The 21120-nt window shown below is 41.2% G+C and overlaps 1 protein-coding gene across 2 annotated transcripts in view; it reads left to right on the top strand.

The window, feature by feature from the left end:
- The first annotated feature begins 3116 nt into the window (after positions 1 to 3116).
- The window catches only part of LOC131969142 (constitutive coactivator of PPAR-gamma-like protein 1 homolog), a 32344-nt gene continuing 14340 nt past the window's right edge, over positions 3117 to 21120 (top strand). For both annotated transcript variants that reach the window (XM_059330310.1, XM_059330309.1), the window contains exons 1-10: positions 3117 to 3849; positions 6201 to 6447; positions 6538 to 6620; positions 9868 to 9996; positions 11742 to 11832; positions 13502 to 13590; positions 13678 to 13841; positions 19217 to 19301; positions 19389 to 19589; positions 20570 to 20741. In XM_059330310.1, the coding sequence (XP_059186293.1) occupies positions 3376 to 3849; positions 6201 to 6447; positions 6538 to 6620; positions 9868 to 9996; positions 11742 to 11832; positions 13502 to 13590; positions 13678 to 13841; positions 19217 to 19301; positions 19389 to 19589; positions 20570 to 20741 (1735 nt within the window). In that variant the 5' untranslated portion in view covers positions 3117 to 3375. The remainder of the gene's footprint in view (positions 3850 to 6200; positions 6448 to 6537; positions 6621 to 9867; positions 9997 to 11741; positions 11833 to 13501; positions 13591 to 13677; positions 13842 to 19216; positions 19302 to 19388; positions 19590 to 20569; positions 20742 to 21120) is intronic.

The raw sequence follows: 21120 nt of genomic DNA, 5'->3' as shown, positions 1-21120 counted from the left end.
ACACACACACACACACACACATTTTGAGGTTAAAGGGCATAGTTTGAAATCTCTGAAGAATCTCATCATAGTGTACACACACCAGCAGTAGCCCCCGTGGCCCTTTCAGAATTTCCCCAGAGGGAATTTTCGAGTTCTAATATTACTACAGTCGGGCTATTCAAGCCACAATTGCTCAAAATAAGTATATTTGGATTTATTTCAAGACATCATTGGTTTTCAAGTGCCTCGATATTTTTTTTACTGATTTAAAGAATTCTTACAAAGATACATTTTTACTATCTAATAAATTATTACTATCTAATACTCTACTACTATTTTATACAGTCTATGCTAATACTGCATGGGAAATCCATCTATCCATTATCCTTATCTGCTTATTAGAACTCTGAGCTTTCACTTCTACGGACAATTTAGAGTCAAAAAATGAACATGAGATGCATGATTTTTGAAACCAGAATACCCAGAGAGGACCCACACTGACAACAAACAAACTCAAGACATGCAAACATGCAAACAGAAGAGCTGCAGGCCGGAGTCGAACCAGTGACCCTTTACTGTGAGGGAAGACTTCTAACCACTACACCACTGTGCATGTTCTACCTCTTACCAATGCTGTTAAATACCAACTTCTATTGGAGAATATTATTATTATTATATAATAATGGCTGGGTGGCTGGAGCTGGGTGGCTGGAGCCTATCCCAGCTGACATTGGGTGAGAGGGGGGGTCCACCCTGGACAGGACGCCTGACTATCACAGGGCTGACACATATAGACAGACAATCACACTCTCATTCCCTCCTACGGGCAATTTAGAGTCACCAATTAAACCTTAGTGCATGTTTTTGGACTGTGGGAGGAAGCCGGAGAACCCAAAGAGAACCCACACTGACACAGGGAGAACATGTTAACTCCACACAGAAGAGCCGCAGGCAGGAGGCGACCTGGCACAGCTCTTGCTGTGAGGCGAGAGTGCTAACCACTACACCACCGTGCAGCCATTATTCTTATGATTATGATTATTATTATAATATTAATTATTATTATCATTATTATTATTATTACTATTATTATTATACAACAATGTACACAATCAGTTATATAGAGCAAAGGTCAGCTGCTCTGTAAATGTATCTGAAGCAGAAGCATGTGAGTGCGTGCCCTCTGCTGTGTGGCTCTTGTCTGGATGTCTGGCTCCCATTTCATCACCTCAGTCTAAAAGTCACAGGTATGTGATTGTGTGTTTGAAGAGCCGGGAAGAAAAAAAATGTCATGAGTATGGGAGTGGGTTAAGGTATGGACAGCAGGGCTTGAGTCAACTTCATTAGTTGACGGTAGGTTGCTCCTTCATCTCTATTACACCATTTCACTGGCTGATATGTTGAGGAAACAAAGTTTCAATAAATAAAGGAGAAGTTAAGCCATGAATGACTCTGTGCTGCCCTCTAGCAGTACTGTGTGGACACGCTTTTATTTGCATGTTTGCTTTTCTGCTTTTTTCTGCTTACTGATTATCTACAAAGACATTTGGAAATTCTCTTTAGTACTGATCATTTAATAAAATATATGTGTACATTTTTTTTTTACATCATGACCACATTGTCTAGGTGTAAGCTTCTTATCACTTTAAATGTTATAAAGTTGTAATTATACAAACCAGATTTAAATGTTCTGGACTGAAACATGATAAGGAGAAGGAAATGATTAGGGTCAAAGCAACAGGGCCATGAATATTTAATATGTTGTTGTAATATGTTGTTGGACAGCATTACATTGAAATATAAAGCAAGGAGTCTGTGTGAGAGTAAGTGAGTGAGCAATGACCATTTGACCATTTTGGATCTATTTCAGTGCAATGGTGATTCTAGGGTTTTTTTCTCCTTATATATATTTAGAAATACAATTTCTACTAGTAAAAATGTTATTGTGGATATCTTTAATGACCAATCCTGACTGGTAAAAAATAAAATATTGACAAGGAGAAATTATTATATAGATATAATATTGATTATATCTAGATAGATAGATAGATAGATAGATAGATAGATAGATAGATAGATAGATAGATAGATAGATAGATAGATAGATAGATGGATAGATAGAGTGGCAAGATGATGGAAATTTTACTGATGATATGATGGTAATAATGTTATTGTGACTAGACAGTATATAATATTGGTACAGTATATAACAATAATAATAATAATAATAATAATAACAACATAGCAATGTGTCATATATTATTATTATAAATATATGATATGATATATATGATATATTGTACCAGCATTATATATGCATATAAATACTAGACAAGACCAGATATACATACAATAGATAATATACTAAGAGTATAAGAATATGTAAATTAGTAGAATGTGCAAAAGGACAAGAATATTGTATAAATATGATATATAATATCGATGCGATGAATACACATTCATCGCATGTCGTAAAGTATATTATAATAGGTCTATTATGGTAACTTTAGTCGAGGCCCCAGGCAGTTGCCTACCTTGCCTAACAGTAAAGTCTGCCCCTGGTGTTTTTCCACCACAGAGTATTTCACTGGTGAGTAGCTGTGACTTGGTCATGGCAGGTGTAGGTTAGTGTTTAGGACCAAAGGAAGGGCAATGTGAAGTAGTTTGTAAAGTGGCTCAAGCAGCAACATCCCGTCCTGACAAAGCATGTTTTTGAACTGATTGGATGGTTCACTGTTAATGCCTGAAGATAAACCTGTGGCCTCACACAGATCAGGAAACAAAACCACCAAACCTAAAGAGTCAAACTTGTCAAGATTGTTCACATCCAGCTTGTGGAAACCCCAGTTCTGATCATACAGTCTATGGTTCTGATGCCAGAACTTTGTGTAGCTTACCTTGGATTTAGCACTTGTGTGTGTTGTGCAGTAGTATAGATCACAGAGAATCAGCACACAGTTGCATCTAGGACGAATAATCATAATGACATTAAATATGTAGTGTTTTGAGCGAAGGATTTGGCTTTAGCTGCGTGAAATTAACGGCGGACGTAGAGTGCAGTAACTATCTTGGTTTCCTGGTGTGTCTTTGTACGTAGCTGTGCGTCATGCCGTCATGAATCCCACTTTCTCTCACTCCGGACAGACTCACAGGCTCAGACATGGCTCCGTGAACCAACACATGGCAACCAGTAGCCATGAACCAAAAAACAACTCACCAAAAACTGACGATGCTCCAGTAGCAGCCTTACTTCGTTTCTTTCCAACTAACTCCAGCTCCCGCAGCGTCCACAGCTGACGGCCGGCTGTCACTCAGTGCGGGGGGAGGCACTACGACCCCCTTCAGTTTCATCTGCTCCGACATTTCGCTTTAAAGTTTCCGTCTCTTTTCAACATGGGTGTCCAGGGTTTCCAGGAGTACATTGAGAAGCATTGTCCCACCGCTGTGGTGCCAGTGGAGCTCCAGAAGCTGGCCCGGGGGAGTATGGTCGGAGGTGGCCGGCAGAGACCCCCTCAGAGTCCGCTGAGGCTGCTGGTGGACGCCGACAACTGCCTCCACCGACTCTACGGAGGCTTCTACACCGACTGGGTCAGCGGGGGCCAGTGGAACCACATGCTGGGCTACCTGGCCGCCCTCTCCAAGGCCTGCTTCCACGGCAACATAGAGCTCCTGGTGTGCTTCAATGGCGCCCTGGAGAAAGGCCGTCTTCACGAGTGGGTCAAGCGGCAGGTGAACGAGAGGCAGACCGCCCAGCAGATCATCAGCCACATCCAGAACAAGGGCACCCCGCCGCCCAAAGTCTGGTTCCTCCCTCCCGTCTGCATGGCCCATTGCATCCGACTGGCGCTCCACAGATTCCGCGTCGGGGTGAGTGTAAACTCGGCCGGGCAGTGCCTGTTGAACAGATCCCCTCTGGAGTACCACTGGCTCCCACTAGCAGGCTCCTGTTAGCCCGCTAGCTGCCCACCATGTCACACTGCCAACTTCACCCGTGATAAAAGCTGTTTGCACCCTCGGCCAAGTGAATCCCAGTGCCTCCAGGTAGGGCTGGGCGATATGTACCAAAAGTCATATCCCGATATGTAATAAATGTATAGATATAGATATATAATAGATGTATAATTAATTCGTTTTAATAAATTTATGACATGCATGTTTAGTTATAAAACAATGCAAGCACAATTCATTGCATTTAGAAGGAGCAAACCAAATGGATACAAATAGTTTATGAGAACTAGGGCTGGGCGATATGGACCAAGAGTCATATACCGATATATTTAGGCTGATAAACGATATATATCCCGATATTTTTATGGCAAGGTGAGAACAAATGTTAAAAGTCAAATATGACATGTCACAAGTAGTTTTATTGAAACCGTTTATTTAAGTGAACATAAATACTCAGGAGTACCCTTTTTAAAAAAAAAAAAAAAAAAATCAAAGCTCCTTAAAGTGCACATTTAAATAAAAAATATCTTAAATAAAAAAACCTATGGAATAAAATAGGCCAATCTTTTTCTAAAATAAATATAATTATATGAGAAAAGAATAACAAACGTTACAAAATAACTAAATATGACAAACCCCAGTAAGGGCAGCATTTATATATAAATATATAAAACATTTTTAACTATATTGATATATGCGGTATGGTCTAATTCCATATCGCATTTAAAAATATATCGATATATCGCCCAGCCCTACCTCCAGGAGGTTTAGCTGTGGAGTCAGTGGACTGCTTCTTAATACTTAACTCGCTCTGATTTTATGACATGACCTCAGACTGTGGATGCATGTGATCAACATTGTAATGGGGTTTGAATATTATCCAGGTGTTTGCTTTGTCCAAGCAGAGCAAAACCAACTGAATCACTGAGTCGTCCCAGAAAGTCAACAGAGGGAAACGGAGAAGATAGCAGTTCTGGGGGACACTCTGGGTTTTTAGGATCAGGACATTGAATAGCCTACTGAATATAAAATTCATTTTTTGAACTTATACTTATATTTTTCCTAAAATATTTATTAAATCATTATTTTAAAGGATTTTTGCATGGATGCTACTTTTTAAATGTATATTTTAAAATCTCACGTACCCCCTGGAGTGCCTTCACGTACCCCCAGGGGTACAAGTACCCCCATTTGAGAACCACTGGATTAGACCATTTGTTACCTATGTAGTGAATTCCTACATATTTTAGTTGATTACCCATCTCCATTACTAAAGCCTTCAAACAGTAAAGCTGCCTATCATTCTCTTTTTTGAAGCAGTTACTTGAAGGGGTTTACTAGGAAATTATTTTTGTAACACACATGCAACTCCCATTTTTCTAAGTTGCTACACTAATTTATCTGACGTGATGTTATGTGGTATATTCTTTATATGGCGTGATGTATTCATATAATGGAGCTTTGAGATCAGGATCTATTGACATACTCTGGATAACATGTATGGCTTATTTTTTTTCCAAAACTTTATTAAGTTTTTTCAAAAAGTAATACACAATGAACACAACAACAGACATAAAACCCCTTCCCTCCCTCTCATAACCAACAGTCCTCTCGGAGGAAAACAAATACTTGAGTTAAAAAAATAAATAAAATAAAAAATAAATAAATAAAATAATGATAATAAATAAATATTAAAAGAAAATAATAAATTAAATAATAATTATAATAATATTATTATTAATAATAATAATAATAATAATAATAATAATAATAATAATAATAATGAAAATAAAAAAATAAAAATGGGGGAAATAGATAATAAAATAATACACAATAATAATAATAATAAAATATACATAATTTAAATCAGTTGATTAGTTGAATAACAACAATATTAAAAATAAAATGAAATAAAATGAAATAGACAGTTTAAGGCAGAGTTATAAAATATGGTCATTATTGGTAACAATGCCAGTGCTTATCTGTTCCCAGGCATTTGTATATTCATGTCATTCATAAAAATAAGGAAAGGCCTCCATATCTTATACAAATCCTCAACTTTCATGTATAGCTTATTATTTCTCTCTCTGTCTTAAAGTATCCAATCAGCTGTGTAGGCTTATAGTAGCTAAAATCAAATAAAATTCACCTGGTTTGTAATCCCATTTCTGTCCACATTTCTCAAGTGCCTAATACACCATGTCTATGTAAGAGGTTTATTTTGAGGCTCAATCCTCTAAAGCCTCTTTCTTGTTGTTGCCACTCCCCAGGTTGTCCAGACCATCGAAGACCACCACCTTGAAGTGATAGCCCTGTGCAGAGAGAGCAGCTTCCACGGCCTGGTGGCCTATGACTCTGACTACGCTCTGTGCAACATCCCATACTACTTCAGTGCTCATGCCCTCAAACTAAGCCGCAACGGCAAAAGCCTCACCACCAGCCAATACCTGATGCACCAGGTGGCTCGGCAGCTTGATCTCAACCCCAATCGTTTTGTCATTTTTGCATCGCTTTTAGGTTAGTGAGATCCTGCTGGACACAATATAAATGGAAGTGATAGTTTAAATGAGGCTGACTAACACAATCGTCTGGTTGTCTGTTTGATAGGAAACCACATACTGCCTGATGAAGACTTGGCTGCCTTTCACTGGAGCTTACTTGGTCCAGAGCATCCGTTAGCATCTTTGAAGGTAAATATTTGATTACTGATTTCTTTAACATCATATGACTGGTGATCTAGTGTAACACATGTGGCCTGTGAGTTTTATAAGTGAATGAAGTAGAAGTCACAGTGAAGCAATGGGCCAGTGGGCCTCCTGAAGGCATGGATTTCTATCAGTCGGTCAAAGAATAAAAAGTTGATTTAAATTACTCATGAGTAATCTGGGCGTTATGGACCAAAATTCATATCCCGATATATTTAGGCTGAACATCGTTATACGGTATATATCCTGATATTTTTATCGCAAAGTGAGAGCAAATGTTCAGTCAAATATGACATGTCACAAATAGTTTTATTGAAACTGTTTATTTAACTGAACATAAATACTGTATAACAACAGGAGTACCTTTTTTAAAATCAAAGCTCCATAAATTGCACATTTAAATAAAAATATATCCTAAATAAAAATAGCCTATGAAATAAAATAGGACAATCTTTTTTCTGAAATAAATATATTTTTTTGAGAAAACAGTAGTGACATTACAAAATAACTAAATATGACAAACCCTAGTAAGGGCAGCGTTTATATATAAAGAAAGAAAGAAAATTGAACTATATCGATACATGCTATATGGTCTAATTCCATATCACATTTTAAAAATATATCGATATATCTTTTATATCGCTACGCCCAGCCCTACTCATGAGGTAGTAGTACCAATTGAGCCTGTGAAAACAGTTGTATAATGTCCTCTGTGGCAAAAGCCCTGATGATGCTTTTGAGTTGCATCATGGTAATTTTAGGATACAAGGTTTTTGTACTTGGCCCATTATAGGAAGCTTTTTTCAGTCTGTCTCTTGTGAGTTCTTTAACTTTATGGAGATGCAATACTAAATCACTCGAGTACCCTTGAATGGAAGACTTAAACATATCAAATGTAACATTTCTGCATTTCTAAAAGACCTATCTTATATATTTTGTTGAGGTGAGAACTTGCATTATCCCAACAATATTCAAACCCAGTTTGTCTGCCAGCTGTCATAAACTGATTTAATTTTTTTAAATTCCAGTTTTAATTAGGGATGTCCCGATCCCATATCAAAGATAGGGGCAGATCATGGTATTTTTATCGGTATCGGGCATCCACCTTCTCTGTTTTACAGAAGCACTGCATGCTCCCTCAGCTAATGGCAAACAGCTGAGTTTACAACAATTTTCAAACAATGATCTGAGACAAAGCTGCTCCTCCTCTCTCTACCACCATTACCTGCAGCCAGTCAATCACATCAGCAGAGAGAGGAGGACAGCAGACATTGACTGACTTCATTCTTTCTGAACTTCACAAAGCATTCTGATGTTAGGAATATTATTTGTTGTTGATATTTTTGATTTTTTTTAATCATTTAGATATCATTGAGCCTTTTTTTCAAGTGTACATCCGTAATGACAATAATAACTCAGAAAACAGGGTCCAAAATTAACACTCACCACTCATCAAATTTCAGTAAAAATTTAGGTTGGTAGTAGCCTGGGTATACCCAGACTGCCTTGCACGCTCGAATTTAATTTCGAACTGCGGAAGGGTCTGGCAACCAGGGAGGTGTCTTAGCCCTGTTTTAGGGATCCAATCACAGAGCGGGGAGGGACGGCAAGACGATGACGCGTACTACTCGGCACTTGGAAGCTTGTAGTTTTATGGATCCAACATGGCTGCTGCAGACGCGAAACTCTCTTTAGCTGTAGACGGTGTTTTAAATAGTTTAGAGCGAAAGTTGAAAGGCGAAAGGTCTCTCGGCGGCTCCGCTGTCCCCCGGCTTGTAGCCAGATCACCGGTAGCGCCGGTGATTAGCGCCGCACCGGCGGTCTCGCCGCCTCGTAGCGCCGAGCCGGCGAGACCGCCGGTCACCGCGGGTGATCTCGCTCCGAGCCGGGGGACAGCGGAGCCGCCGAGAGACCCGCAGCAGCTTGTTTATTGCCCATAAAATCAGTGGATGTGTGTGGGTGAATGACATGAGGGGGAATAAAGAGTGAAAATAAATAATCTTGCAGAAAGCGAGAACTGGAGGAGCAAAACAGCAAACAACACTCTCTCACAGACACACACACAACAAACATCCATTTCTGTAGCTCTACTACGTCATCTGGTATAACTGATCTGATTGGCTAAGAGCTACCTACAGACGCTTTTGATAGACATTCTAAGCGCCCAATAAACGGCTCTGGAGGATCGTAAACCACACCTCCTCTACGGAGAAATCCATTGCTCGTTGCCAGACTAGACCTCATTTGAGAATAGGCTGGTGTTAGCAAGGCTAGGTTGGTAGATAAAATAAACGAGGTGAGTTGCCATCAGCAGGCCTACTCCCCTATCAACTCTCATCACTCCAGCATACTTTTACTGGCCACATTTTCTTTTGCACCAACTCTTTGGGGTCTCAAAATGTCAGGTCTCCAGTAAACTGTGACCCTTCTGGACAATTTAGTTGAATAGCCGTGATCTACAACCAACATGTCATTAGGAAATGGAATGGAAGCACTCTAAACAGCAACAGGATGATGCTAGACACACTCGTTTACATGACACTTGAAAAACTGAATTATTGCCTTAATCTGACTATAACTGGACAACTGAAGTGCATGTAAACGTGGCAGTCCAACTGATGTCGGAGTTCTCCAACTCTGATTAGGACACCCAGATAATGCAATTGGAATAGGATTTTCATCGGCATGTATGACAAGACAATGCATGTGCGTATGCTCCACCCCCTCGCTGACGTATGACCCTCGGAACAAAAACATTAAAGAAAGCTGGTCACATTAGCCGGTCGCACAGTAGCCGTTCACGTCAGCTGGTCTCGTTAGCCGGTCACATTAGCGGGTCGCATTAGCTGGTCGCGTTAGCCGGTCACGTTAGCCGGTCACATTAGCTGGTCACACATTAGCCGGTCACGTTAGCCGGTCACATTAGCTGGTCGCATTAGCTGGTCACGTTAGCCGGTCAGTAGCGACGGCACAAAGTGTCAAACTGAGGTCAACAGGAAGAGGGCCATATTAACCTGCTGAAACAACGCATATCTCCACTCAGTGTTGAGGAGGAGGACACGTTCCCGTCAGTTATTCCGTTTTTTCAGTTGCATGTAAACTGGGACAATGACAGAAGTCCGATTAGACGCCAAAATCGATTTTTAAGCATAGCTCGATTAAACTGTGCATGTAAACACACTGACTGACAAATTGTCCCCTCTGTTGTGAACTGTGTGTTATCATCCTTCAGGTGCGTGCCCACCAGCTTGTGCTCCCACCCTGTGATGTTGTAATCAAGGCTGTGGCTGACTATGTCCGTAACATACCAGACATCAGTGACCTGGAGACCATTGCTAAGGACATCTTCAAAAATTCCCAGGTATGAAAAGTAGAGCAGTGGCATTGACACTAATGTTGTCTATGTGAGAGACAATGGATGTAATGCAGACTGATCTACACTTGTTGTTCAATGAATTTCACATTAAAACATGTTGATAGTAGAGCAAAGAACTTAGCAGAATCCCACTTTTCTATTACATCTGACCTCTGTCCATCTATTAGCGATAAAAGAGATAATTCACAATTGTTTTTTCAGTGTCTGCTATGTTATGTGCATTTACAGATGTCTGTTTTGGGAGCGGGATGCCCACCCGCTGAGCCCCATTAATCAGCACAACTGAATTTAAAACCCTGAATAACAAACCAGTTTTTCTTGTGTTTTACCGAACCTCCCCAGCTTCCCAGCCTCTCTGGAGCTGCTGGGAGACTGTTAACATTAGGGCTGTTCCCACTACCGGGCAATACCCGGAATGAGGCGGGTCTCACTCACCGAAACGCCCCTAATTGGAATACGAGAAGTGTGGAGCTGGCTTTTGTCGGGACTTCTTTCGTCCCTGTAGAAGAGCAGGGTCTTTTTTCTCCCCTGAAAACAGCCTGGTTACTGATTGAATAGAACGCTAAGCAGGATGTGACGTAGTACTCTACACGACAACAACACACGCCATTTGTAAGAGCCAGCGGAGCAGTGTTGCCAACTTGGCGACTTTGTTGCTAAATTTAGTGACTTTTCAGAGCCCTTTAGCGACTAATTTTCAAGAAAGCGACTGGAGACAAATCCAGCGACTCCTTCTTACTCTTCTTAAGGAGCCGCTAACGAGCCGGAGGCCGGCTTGTTAAGAAGAGCCGGCAGTTAGCTACAGTTAGCTCTGTAGCAGTACAGTGTGTATGTGCTGCTGCTACAGAAGGTGTTCACTTAGCGATCTCTGTTTGTTTACAACAAGCACCGGACACTCTGTGCACAGTAAGTGATGCTGGTTAATTCACAATCACTATGTTTATGATCAGCGGAGACTCTGTGCATAATTAGCCATGCTGCTTTCAGCTGCTGACGTTGTGCACAGTTAACGACGGTGAAAACCATACGTCACCTCCAGAGTCTCTAAATCCCTCTGGAGGCTAACTTGTAGTGGAGACACGCAGAGTGAGTGGACTTTTGGGAGGGTGTGGCCTGAGACTTTCCTGGTGGACACTTTTCCCCCTAGTGGAAACACGGCTAGGAGCTACATTAGGATGGCCTGCACCAGCTAGTGGGGGCTGGCTTACTTCAGCAGCTACTATCCATGTACATGTATCATTATCAGTACAGGTGGCAGCAAGAGCAGCAACACATTTGACACACCAAGCAGGAGAGGGAGAAGTGAATAACTGAAAAGCTTAAAAACAACATTAGTATTGATATAACTAATATTACTATTATCATATTTATAACGTTCGCTCTATTATTGTTGTCGCTGTGCATGTCTATCTCTTTGTCTCAATTTCCCCCTCCTCCTCCCCTCTCATCTGTCCATCCTGGGAGGGCTATCCCTCCTCTGTTGCTCTCCTTGACGTTTCTTCCATAGTTTTTCCCCATTGATCCCCCCAAGTCTCAAAGGGCAGAGGGTGTAGTATGCTGTACAGTTCTCCAAGGCAAATTTGTGATTTTGGGTTATATAAATAAAATTGAATTTAACAAAAAAGAAGAAAATAGCAATTGTGTCAAGCAAGTTATTGTTACTGGAGATGCTTTTCTTTTTTGTGGTGTCCCCTGAGTGTATTCATTTTATTAAATGGTTTTTCCTTCAGACATGCACTGATGACAAAGTGATCCGCTTCAAGAAGGCAGTGGATTACTACTCTGTGGCCAGCAGACCCTCTCACTTCCCTCCACACTTAGGTGGGTTTCTGTCTAATCATATCTGTATGGTTTAGGTGGTTTTAGTCAGAGGTTGTGGTCTGTATTTAGAGGAGGAGCTTGGGGCTGGGGAGTCTTCACTGACATGGCTAGTACACGTTATAAATATGTTGGAGACAACAAACAAAGACAGGTTAAGGAGTAGTAGATCCCTTTTGTTGTAAATGAGTATCAGATGCTCCACTTTCTGAGTTCCTGAGTGTTTCTCTACGCTGTTGCTCATCCCCATACAGAAACACTACAGCAAATATATAGCTTTCTAACTTGTCAAGGAAGAATTCATTAAATTGTAGCTGCACCCTGAATGCCAGAGGCCTTGTGAACGTTCTTAGTAACACCTGCTTTTCCTGCTAAAACAAGTGAAAGTGTGAATGTCATAGAAATGTCTCTTCTCCCCTAAACATGACAATTTCATAGTCCCAGATACAGTATGCACACTGTCGGGGTTTCACAGGGCGTCACCAGCCGACCTTCCATTCACTTCCAAGTTTATCAAAATTTTAGCCATTTTCAAAGGTACTGTCAAGATATCTTGCTGAAAATGAGCTTCATGGCTACCCATAAGTCTCCTCTTTACAGACATGCCCAATATAAATATTGTATAATTTGTAATAGGAAAAAAACATTCTATGCATAATGACATTTGAGGCATTTAGTAGTCTCAATATAAGTCCTACCTTACCCTCTACATTAAAAAGATGATCCAATGACAAAAATCGCCCCAAAACCGATTGGTTAGTGTTGTCCTTTATTATGACTAGTGGTCGACCGAAACAGGTTTTTTAAGGCTGATTCCGATACCGATCAGTCTTTATCGATCCCCGATATGTGCTGCCAATTTTTTTGGGCCAATTCTTGAAGCCGATATTGCCTTTTCTCCCTACATTTACATGATAAAAGTGACAGAATGATAACAAATGTTACACAAGTCTCAATTTAAACAAAAAAATAAACATTTATTAACAAAACAAACAAAACATAACAACAACAGTTGGATAGCAAACAATGTGTATGTTGTTCTAGGCCTGGAGGTGGTGGCGCCTCAGATGATCCACATATTTGATGTGAGAGAATGGCAGATGTTGCACCGAGCCTTGCCTGGTGTTGGTTCAGTGAAATGGGCTAATTGATTGGCAAACGCATGCACGTATCGGCCGATGCCGATACAAGTAAAAAACACAAATATCGGCCCGATATTGGCCTACCTCTAATTATGACAGGCATTTGTATACCCTGATACTGCCCAAGCCAACTACACAGCATGTGTCTTGCAAGAAAAGCAGTAGAATTTATAACAAGTTGCTGCCCCATTTTGCAAAATACTGGGATTATTAATTATTAATCTTATTGTTGTACACTTTATGGTGCAGTTTAAACCTGGGAATTAAATTGTGTCATACTTGAAAATAAAATAAAATACTTAATGTATTTAAGTGTTTGCAATACACAAATTCAAGCTCCGATAGTATTTTGTTACAAATTACATCTTATGTTCTTGAAAAAAAAAAGTAATCAAATGCATATTTGAAATATGAAGTGATTGAAATACTGCCCATCTATGCTTGTTGTCCTCTTTGATAACTCCAGCTCTGTACAGCAGCTCCAGCCTCTCCAGTCTCTATGCTGAAATGTTTGTGTGTCTGTTTCACAGTCAAACCTAAACTAATGGGAGTGTCTGCTGCAGTGCCATTTCCAAAAATGCTCAACATTCCACAGCCGGCGCTGCCTGTAAACCCTGCGGTAAGACTGGGAAACTCACAGTGCTCAGCAGTGAAATGGTGCAGGTAGTTGAGCTTCATACTGGGAATACTGTGTTTCTGTCTGCAGGTCCAGCACTCGTACCCTGAGCCTGTAGTGGAGCAGGATGAAGGGAAGCACACACCGCTGTATGAGAGGTCCTCCTCCATCAACCAAACCGAAGCTGCTTTCTTCAATGCCTCTTCCACATCCTCTTCCTCAGAGAATGAAGAGAGCTCAGGCACAACTACTAAGTGAGTTCAAAACAACATCTATTGTCCTTTATTGTCTGTATTTATGACATCATGATAGTTAATCAAACCACAGGGAGCCATATCTTGTCTTTTCAAGGAACACTGTCATGTAAATCACATGATGTAAGTACAATGAAGACCAGTTTTGCAAATGCACAATAACATCTCCCAGTGGATGTCTTCACACCACCTCAAACTCAACCTGGGAAAGACTGAGCTACTTTACCTCCCAGGGAAGGGTTCTCCCACCACTGACCTCCACATCACTGTCCAGAACACAGTGGTTGCCTCCACAGAAACCACTAAAAACTTTGGCGTGACTCTTGACAACCAACTGTCCCTCAATGCAAACATTACTGCTACCACCAGATCCTGCAGATTCTTGCTGCATAACATCAGAATAATCCTCCCGTTTCTCACTCAGAAGGCAGCTCAGGTCCTGGTCCAGGAGATGGTCATCTCACGCCTGGACTACTGCAACTCCCTCATGGCAGGTCTGCTGCCAAAGCCATCCGACCTCTGCAACTCATCCAGAATGCAGCTGCTTGATTGGTCTTCAATCTTCCCAAATTCTCACACACAACACCCCTCCTCCCTCCCTCCACTGGTTACTGGTGGCTGCATGGATACGCTTCAAGACTCTAGCTCTGGCATACTCCGCTGCTAACGGTTCAGGTCCTGCTTACATCCAGGACTTTGTCAAAACCTACACCCCTGCTCGCCCTCTCCGCTCTGCATCAGCCAAACAGCTGAAGATTCCCACCCTGCATGGGTCAACTCAAAACCTCTTCCAGACTTTTCTCTGTCCTGGCTCCCAAATGGTGGAACGAGCTCCCCACCGACATCAGGACCTCAGACAGCCTGGACATCTTCCACCGCAGGCTGAAGACCTTCCTCTTCCAACAATACCTCCGTTAAGTCATGGTCACCTAAACAACCTTAAAAAAAAGAAAAAAAAAAAATCTCATCCTCTTTAACGTAAAGCACTCCTGATTACAGATGGTTCTTAAAGTCCTGTACTTACTTGATTCCTGTGGTCTATGTCTAGTACCTTCAGGTTGAATGCACTTATTGTAAGCCGCTTTGGACAAAGCGTCAGCTAAATGACATGTAATGTAATGTAACCCCTTCAGTGCTGCCACGCTTATGGGTGGCACTTACAGTGAGATAGCTAATTTGCAGTAAGCTAGTTAGCTCCAGTGGCAAACCATGGTGGCTAACTGCCAATGGAGAAAGTTATTTGCCTTCAATTTTTCAAATACTGCTTTGTTTTGTTTTTTAAACTGATATATAAATGTATATTTTTTATAATGGAAGAGGAATTGTATGAGGGTTTTTTTATTCAGTGTATTACCTACTACAGAAGCAGGCAGGAGTCCAGATACAAAAGCTAAGCAATGTACTGCTGAGGATGGAGGCGGAAGCTAAACCTAATTGAAACCTCTAAAAAGAGAACCACCACCAAATCAATATGAGTTTTAATGTACACTATATTTACATTATTTTCACCTCTGTAACTTGCTGCCATAAAACCTTGTCCAACAGGAAAGACTCCACACTGCAGCCTCTGAGTTAGTTTTTTTTAGATCTGAACACCAAAGTCACACTATAAGACAAAAAACAAACTTGATCATGGCAGCAGTGAACCAGACACTCCTGTGTTCCTTAAGGGTTAAATGAAAAGGGCATAGAAAACGGCATTGGCTATCCGTCAGAAAGGGCTGTCTGACTGCAAGGTTGAGAGTTAAAAATATTCTATATATAGCATATACTTAAAGTGGTTTATTTATTTAAGGTGGCTTAAAATATATTTCACTAATGGCTGCTTTTCCAACCCGGTGGTGTACGGATTGCCGGATTACTCTGTGGTCTGTAGCAGCAAAGTCAATAAAGTATCTAGTATGCTAGTGTACGTTATCTGAGGTCTTTTATTCAGGTCATCTCTGATCACATGATCCTGTTGATTCTCAACAGGTGGTGTTTCCTTTAGTTCCCACATGTTTTTATTTCACAATCACTCTATGAAAGAGGATTAGCATGCCATCATGTTAACATGGGAAATCCCTGTTCCAGTTCAGTTACAGATTGTGCTGGAAGTTGTAGCTCTAATTCATATGAGGTATCATAGGGGTAGGAGTAAGGTGGATACACAACTTTCTTACTGCTGTAGCTGACTGGGAACCCACGGGTCTTCCAACTCAATTAGCTAACTATAGTGTGACTCACTCACTCACACACCAATCTGGTTTTGCCAACCTCAGCACATGATGCTAACGGTGTACAGTTAAAAGTTTGGAGGAGTTTGGGACCTTTGGTTGACATGTGAATTGATCTATGTACATGTGTTCTTTGAGTGTTTTGCCTGTCTGGTTGGGTGTGTAGGGGTATCTGGTTGCAGATACAAATTGCCTCCAGCGGGGAAAACAATATGTAAGGGGTGTCCGCTTATTTCGATCAATTTTACTGTTAGAAATTGACTAAATTAATATTTAACACTTTAAATTAATTAAAGTTCCTGGGGGCACCACCTCTTTACTTAGAAAGAGGAAAGATAGCAAATCACAGTAAATCAGTCTCATAAAGTTACTAACTTATCAATTCTACAATGTCATTTAGCAGACGCTAAACATCTGGAACATTGATTAATAATTAACTTAATTATAATCAAATGACCGTATTCATATTTAGTATTAGTTGAAGGAATTTGCGAGTTCTTTTCATAGCAGAGATTGCTGTTTCACTCATTCATGTGCAACATTAAAAGGAGCAATGTACTAATCCAAAAATATATTTATTCTAAAACAAAGCAAAGCAAATAAAATACACAATAACTAGTCTAAAAGACTTACATTTTACACTGGAAATGTGGGAGGAAGAAATATGTGTAATAAAATGGCCGACCGAGGGCAGTAAAGGAAGCTAATCAAAATGGCGGGAGCCCTTTTGTTCCCGGGAAAACATTAGACCATGCTGACCTGAAAGTCTATGTGTTGTAGGAAGGCAAATTAAAGAATATTTTATGTGGATTAGTGTGTGAGCAAATCAAAGGAGTTAGAGTTAATTTACATGTACAACTTAAAGTCTGTAGAGCAAGATTAATCGTGCAACTTCAAATGATCTGGCTACACAAAATGTCACAACAATTATACTTAACAAACACACAACAGATCAACACCTTTGATTAAAGTTTAACAAACGTATCCTTGCTTGTACTAACTGCCCAGAGTACTGTACCATAGAAGTCGGAATCCTTTTAAAAAGGAGTCGGCTGGCGTTCCCAGTGGCACACCTGGTAGAGCGCGTACCATAGAGGCATTGTCCTCGTAAGCGGGCGGCCCGGGTTCAAATCCGGCTCGGAGCCCTTTCTCGCATGTCTTCCCCTCTGTCTCCCCCTTCACTCGGTCTCTTTCAATAAAGTCCAAAAATGGCCCAAAAATATCTTTAAAAAAAAAAAAAAAAAGGAGTCGGCTCCTGGTTGGGTTTCTATGTGTTCAGAGTCATTTGTTGTTGGCTCCAAAAGCTTGGTGCAGATCTTTGTGACCATATCCAGTATAGATCACAGGCAGGAAACTTAGAGCAGTTGTTGAGGTGATCCGGGCCCAATGGCTGGATTTCTGGGCCTTCTAGGCCAGGTTTGTCCCTTTAGAGCTGGAGAGAGAAAGAGAAGTCTGATCTACTCCCCTGGCAGACCAGACCAGACCAGACCAGACCAACAAGGGAGTTGAGAAGAAGAGCAAGAGAAGATGGCTGTAGGAAACTTTTGTGTCTCTACCTGGGAATTGTATTTCCTGGAAGAAACCGCCAATGAGATGTCACACCTCAGGTATATCCATGGCGATGTTGGGGGTGGGGGTCGTGTGTGTCTTTGTTTTGGAGAAACAACGAAAGACAACATTTTGAAGAAGTCAAGAAATTGCTGGCACAATTCAATGCATTCAGTCCATGAATCCAAATGAACTTGAACTACCTGTGACCCCTACAGGTGTACAAGCTCAAACCTCTTTAATTTTATGCAAACTGGCTAAACTAACATTGGTCATTATGGCACACAAATCGCACTTATTTTGTGTGTGTGTGTGTGTGCGCGCGCGTGTATGTATGGCCTCCCTACTTTATTGTCCTTCCTTTGTCCTTTCATTCAGGTACTTTACATCTTCTACATCCATCTATAAATCCAGGGATCTGTGTGTGGGTGTGTCATCATGGCAAAATGTGGTCCCACAGACACCAACTGTAGTGGGAAATACCACAGAGATGGTTTTGAGGACTTTGCAAGATGTTTATCTTGGTCTGTCAGATTTCATGAAAGTGATAGTGTTACAGCTGTGCCAGGCGCAGTCACAAAACTTTACAAGTGTGTATCTGAGATCCAAATGAAGGCAGAGTTTGAAGATCTCTGTGGTCTGAGCAAAGGAGACAGTATGTCAATACTGACAGCGATACTTTAACATGTAGTAGATGATGATCTACACGTTCCCAGTTTGAGAACCAGATGTGACTGCAGACAGGGCCTGTCACAAAACCCATCCACAGCCGTTTCATTTGGCACTACTCTCTCTAAACCATAGAACTTCCATGTTCCTACGCATAAGCGCCACAGATGGTCTGTTTTGGTTGGGATTCAAACAGAACCAATTCCCACTCATGGCAGCAGTAGCTCTCCGGGTTTGTAGGCATGGGTTTACGGTTTACACACTGGCAGTACCAGGTAGCTTGGGCTCTGTCTTGGGCTTCATCTTGGGGTCTAGTTTCCACAGAAGTTTCCCAACTCTCTCTCTCTTTCATCCCGTTCAGTCTCCATCTGCAAAAGTTCTTCTGCATATTCAGGTTCATAAAGATATTCTTTTGTCTCCATATTGAACAGCATTTCATCGTCGCTGCCATAATCACAAATTTTTACTGTCATGTATTTGTTGTCTCATAAAAGCTAGTGACTGGATTCTTACCAAAACAGCTGATCTGCGGCAGTGCGTAAAGCGTTTGATTGTGCTTATGCGTAGGAACATGGAAGTTCTATGGTTGAGAAAAAGTGCTGAATGAAACGGATAGCAGCTGTGGATGGCAACAAAAATCAGTGGACATAAACAGGTGGGCCTTTGTTTAAGTGGTTGAAATAAGTTTTATGACAGGCCCCGTCTGAAGTCTGTTTCCTACCTGGAGCGCATGTCTGGTTATCCGAGCTGGGAACGTGCAGCCTGCTGACCTGCCTGAATGCTGCTTCGAGAGTCTAGCAGTAATTATCAAATGAAAGTGAATTCAGTGTGCGGTTTTTATTTTCCTGCATGAACACATCAAGTTCTGTCTCTTTTTTTACTTGGGACACTGACAGCCAAAGGTGATCAATGGTTTGTCTTTACTTTATGCTGTTTCTTTAGTCATGTTAGTGACCATAAGGAAGGATGGGAGAAAAATGGACATTCTCCACTTTGTGAAAATACACCAGAGGGAGATCAAACAAAAGTGAGTAAAACATCAGGAACACTCCAGACCTGTACAGAAATCTCAACAGACAATTAAAATCAAGGTGTTATGTCTTGTCTCTCTCAGGCTGACCTCTGTGTGACTCCTGCTGTGAGTCTTCACAGCCTGAATGCCCAGATCCCCTCCCTGCTCTCCATGGCCACCAGGAACCACATGGACATCACCATCCCACCTCTCCCTGAAGTGGCCCCCGAGGTCCTGCGGGTAGCTGAGCACAGACACAAGAAGGGCCTCATGTACCCCTACATCTACCATGCTCTCACCAAGGTCAGGGGCTTGGACTCATTTCAACCCACTCTGATCATGTTTGGGTTAAGCTACTTGTAGCTGCTTTTCTGTAATAACAGTCAATGATCATGTAAAACTAAAGAAAAAAAAACATATTCCTCAATTTAAAGCCAGGCCCCTATTAATGACCGGCCTCATTTAGTAACCGGGTGTAAAAACAATTTCTAGTAAATAAAAGCCGGCCTCTTTTATAAGCCGGGTGTCTTACCGGTGTTATGTTAAAGTCTGTTCCCCCGTCGATATGTGTCCCCCTTACCTTAACCTGCACCAACCTGACCCCTGACCCCAACCAGTCCTCCTTTAAGTTGTTAACATGAGCCCAAGTTTACCTTAACCCCAAACAGTTCTCTCTACAAGGCCTAACCTTAAACTTAACTCCTAACTCCAACCGTGGAGGTGATGCTACGGAGAAGACCATTCAGGAAACATCATTTGACGGTAACAGATTTCATCACAACACCTGTATTTCGAAGTTTGGCCACACGAGTTAGTACTGTAGGTAAATATGGTTGTTTCTCCCGCTGTCCTAGTCATTCTCTATAAAGTCCAGCGGTTTACGCACGTTCTTCTGGGCTTTTTAGTAGTTTAGACATTTTAAATCCTGCTTAAAATTAACATTCAGCGTGCTGTTCATTGTTTGTTTACGTCGGAGTACTTCCAATATGGCCGACATCCAGGTAACTGGCTACAATGCGCTGTGTAAAACACTCTAAAAAGTGCCGGTCAGAGCTGCTCTGATATTCTTTTTTTAATAAAAGCCTCCTTCAAATAATAGCTTGCCCCTATTATTAGCCTGATTTTTTATTAACAGAAGCCCCGGCTACTATTTGAGGAAATACGGTACAACCAAAGAAGCAGAATTATTCACATTTTTAGTGATGCTACGCATACACACACAGTGGAATCTTAATATTTATTTGTGGCATTGTGGAGCATTTAGGTAATGTGTGTCTTTGCAGGGAGAGATGAAGCTGTCTGTCACCATTGAAGATGAAGCTAACAAAGAGCTGCCTTCAGCAGTGCAGCTGTTTCGGCCTATCCGTCAGTATGTTTACGGAGTGCTCTTCAGCCTGTCCGAGGCCAGGAAGAAGGCTGAGAGACTGGCCATGAGGAAGAACTGCCTCCCTGAATGTGAGTATGTCGCTTTATCACATCCTGCCCTGAGCTTATTGAGTGTCTAAGAGAAGGAAATTAGACCTCTGACCAAAAGTTGGCACAGTGATGTTTTTTTTTCAGCTAAATTGGTTAAAACAAGCAAGCCATGGTTCCAGCCTCCAATATTGTGGAGGTATGGGACAACTAAACTACAGCATCTCTAAGTGCACATACCATTAAGGAAGCTGTATCTTTCCAATACTGATACATCATGCAGCTCCTCGGGTGTGGTCAGTCATAAAATATTATATTTTACATTCAGGAATGATATTTTACATTACTGTATGAGTATGAGTTTGGTAGCTTCCATGTGTTATATTCAAGTATTCAACCACAAGTTCTGCCTTTAACCCAT

Source organism: Centropristis striata, chromosome 3 (genome assembly GCF_030273125.1).
Source record: "Centropristis striata isolate RG_2023a ecotype Rhode Island chromosome 3, C.striata_1.0, whole genome shotgun sequence".
NCBI lineage: Eukaryota > Metazoa > Chordata > Actinopteri > Perciformes > Serranidae > Centropristis > Centropristis striata.
Note: the sequence above shows the minus strand (reverse complement) of the source record. Positions and strands in the feature narration are given on the sequence as shown.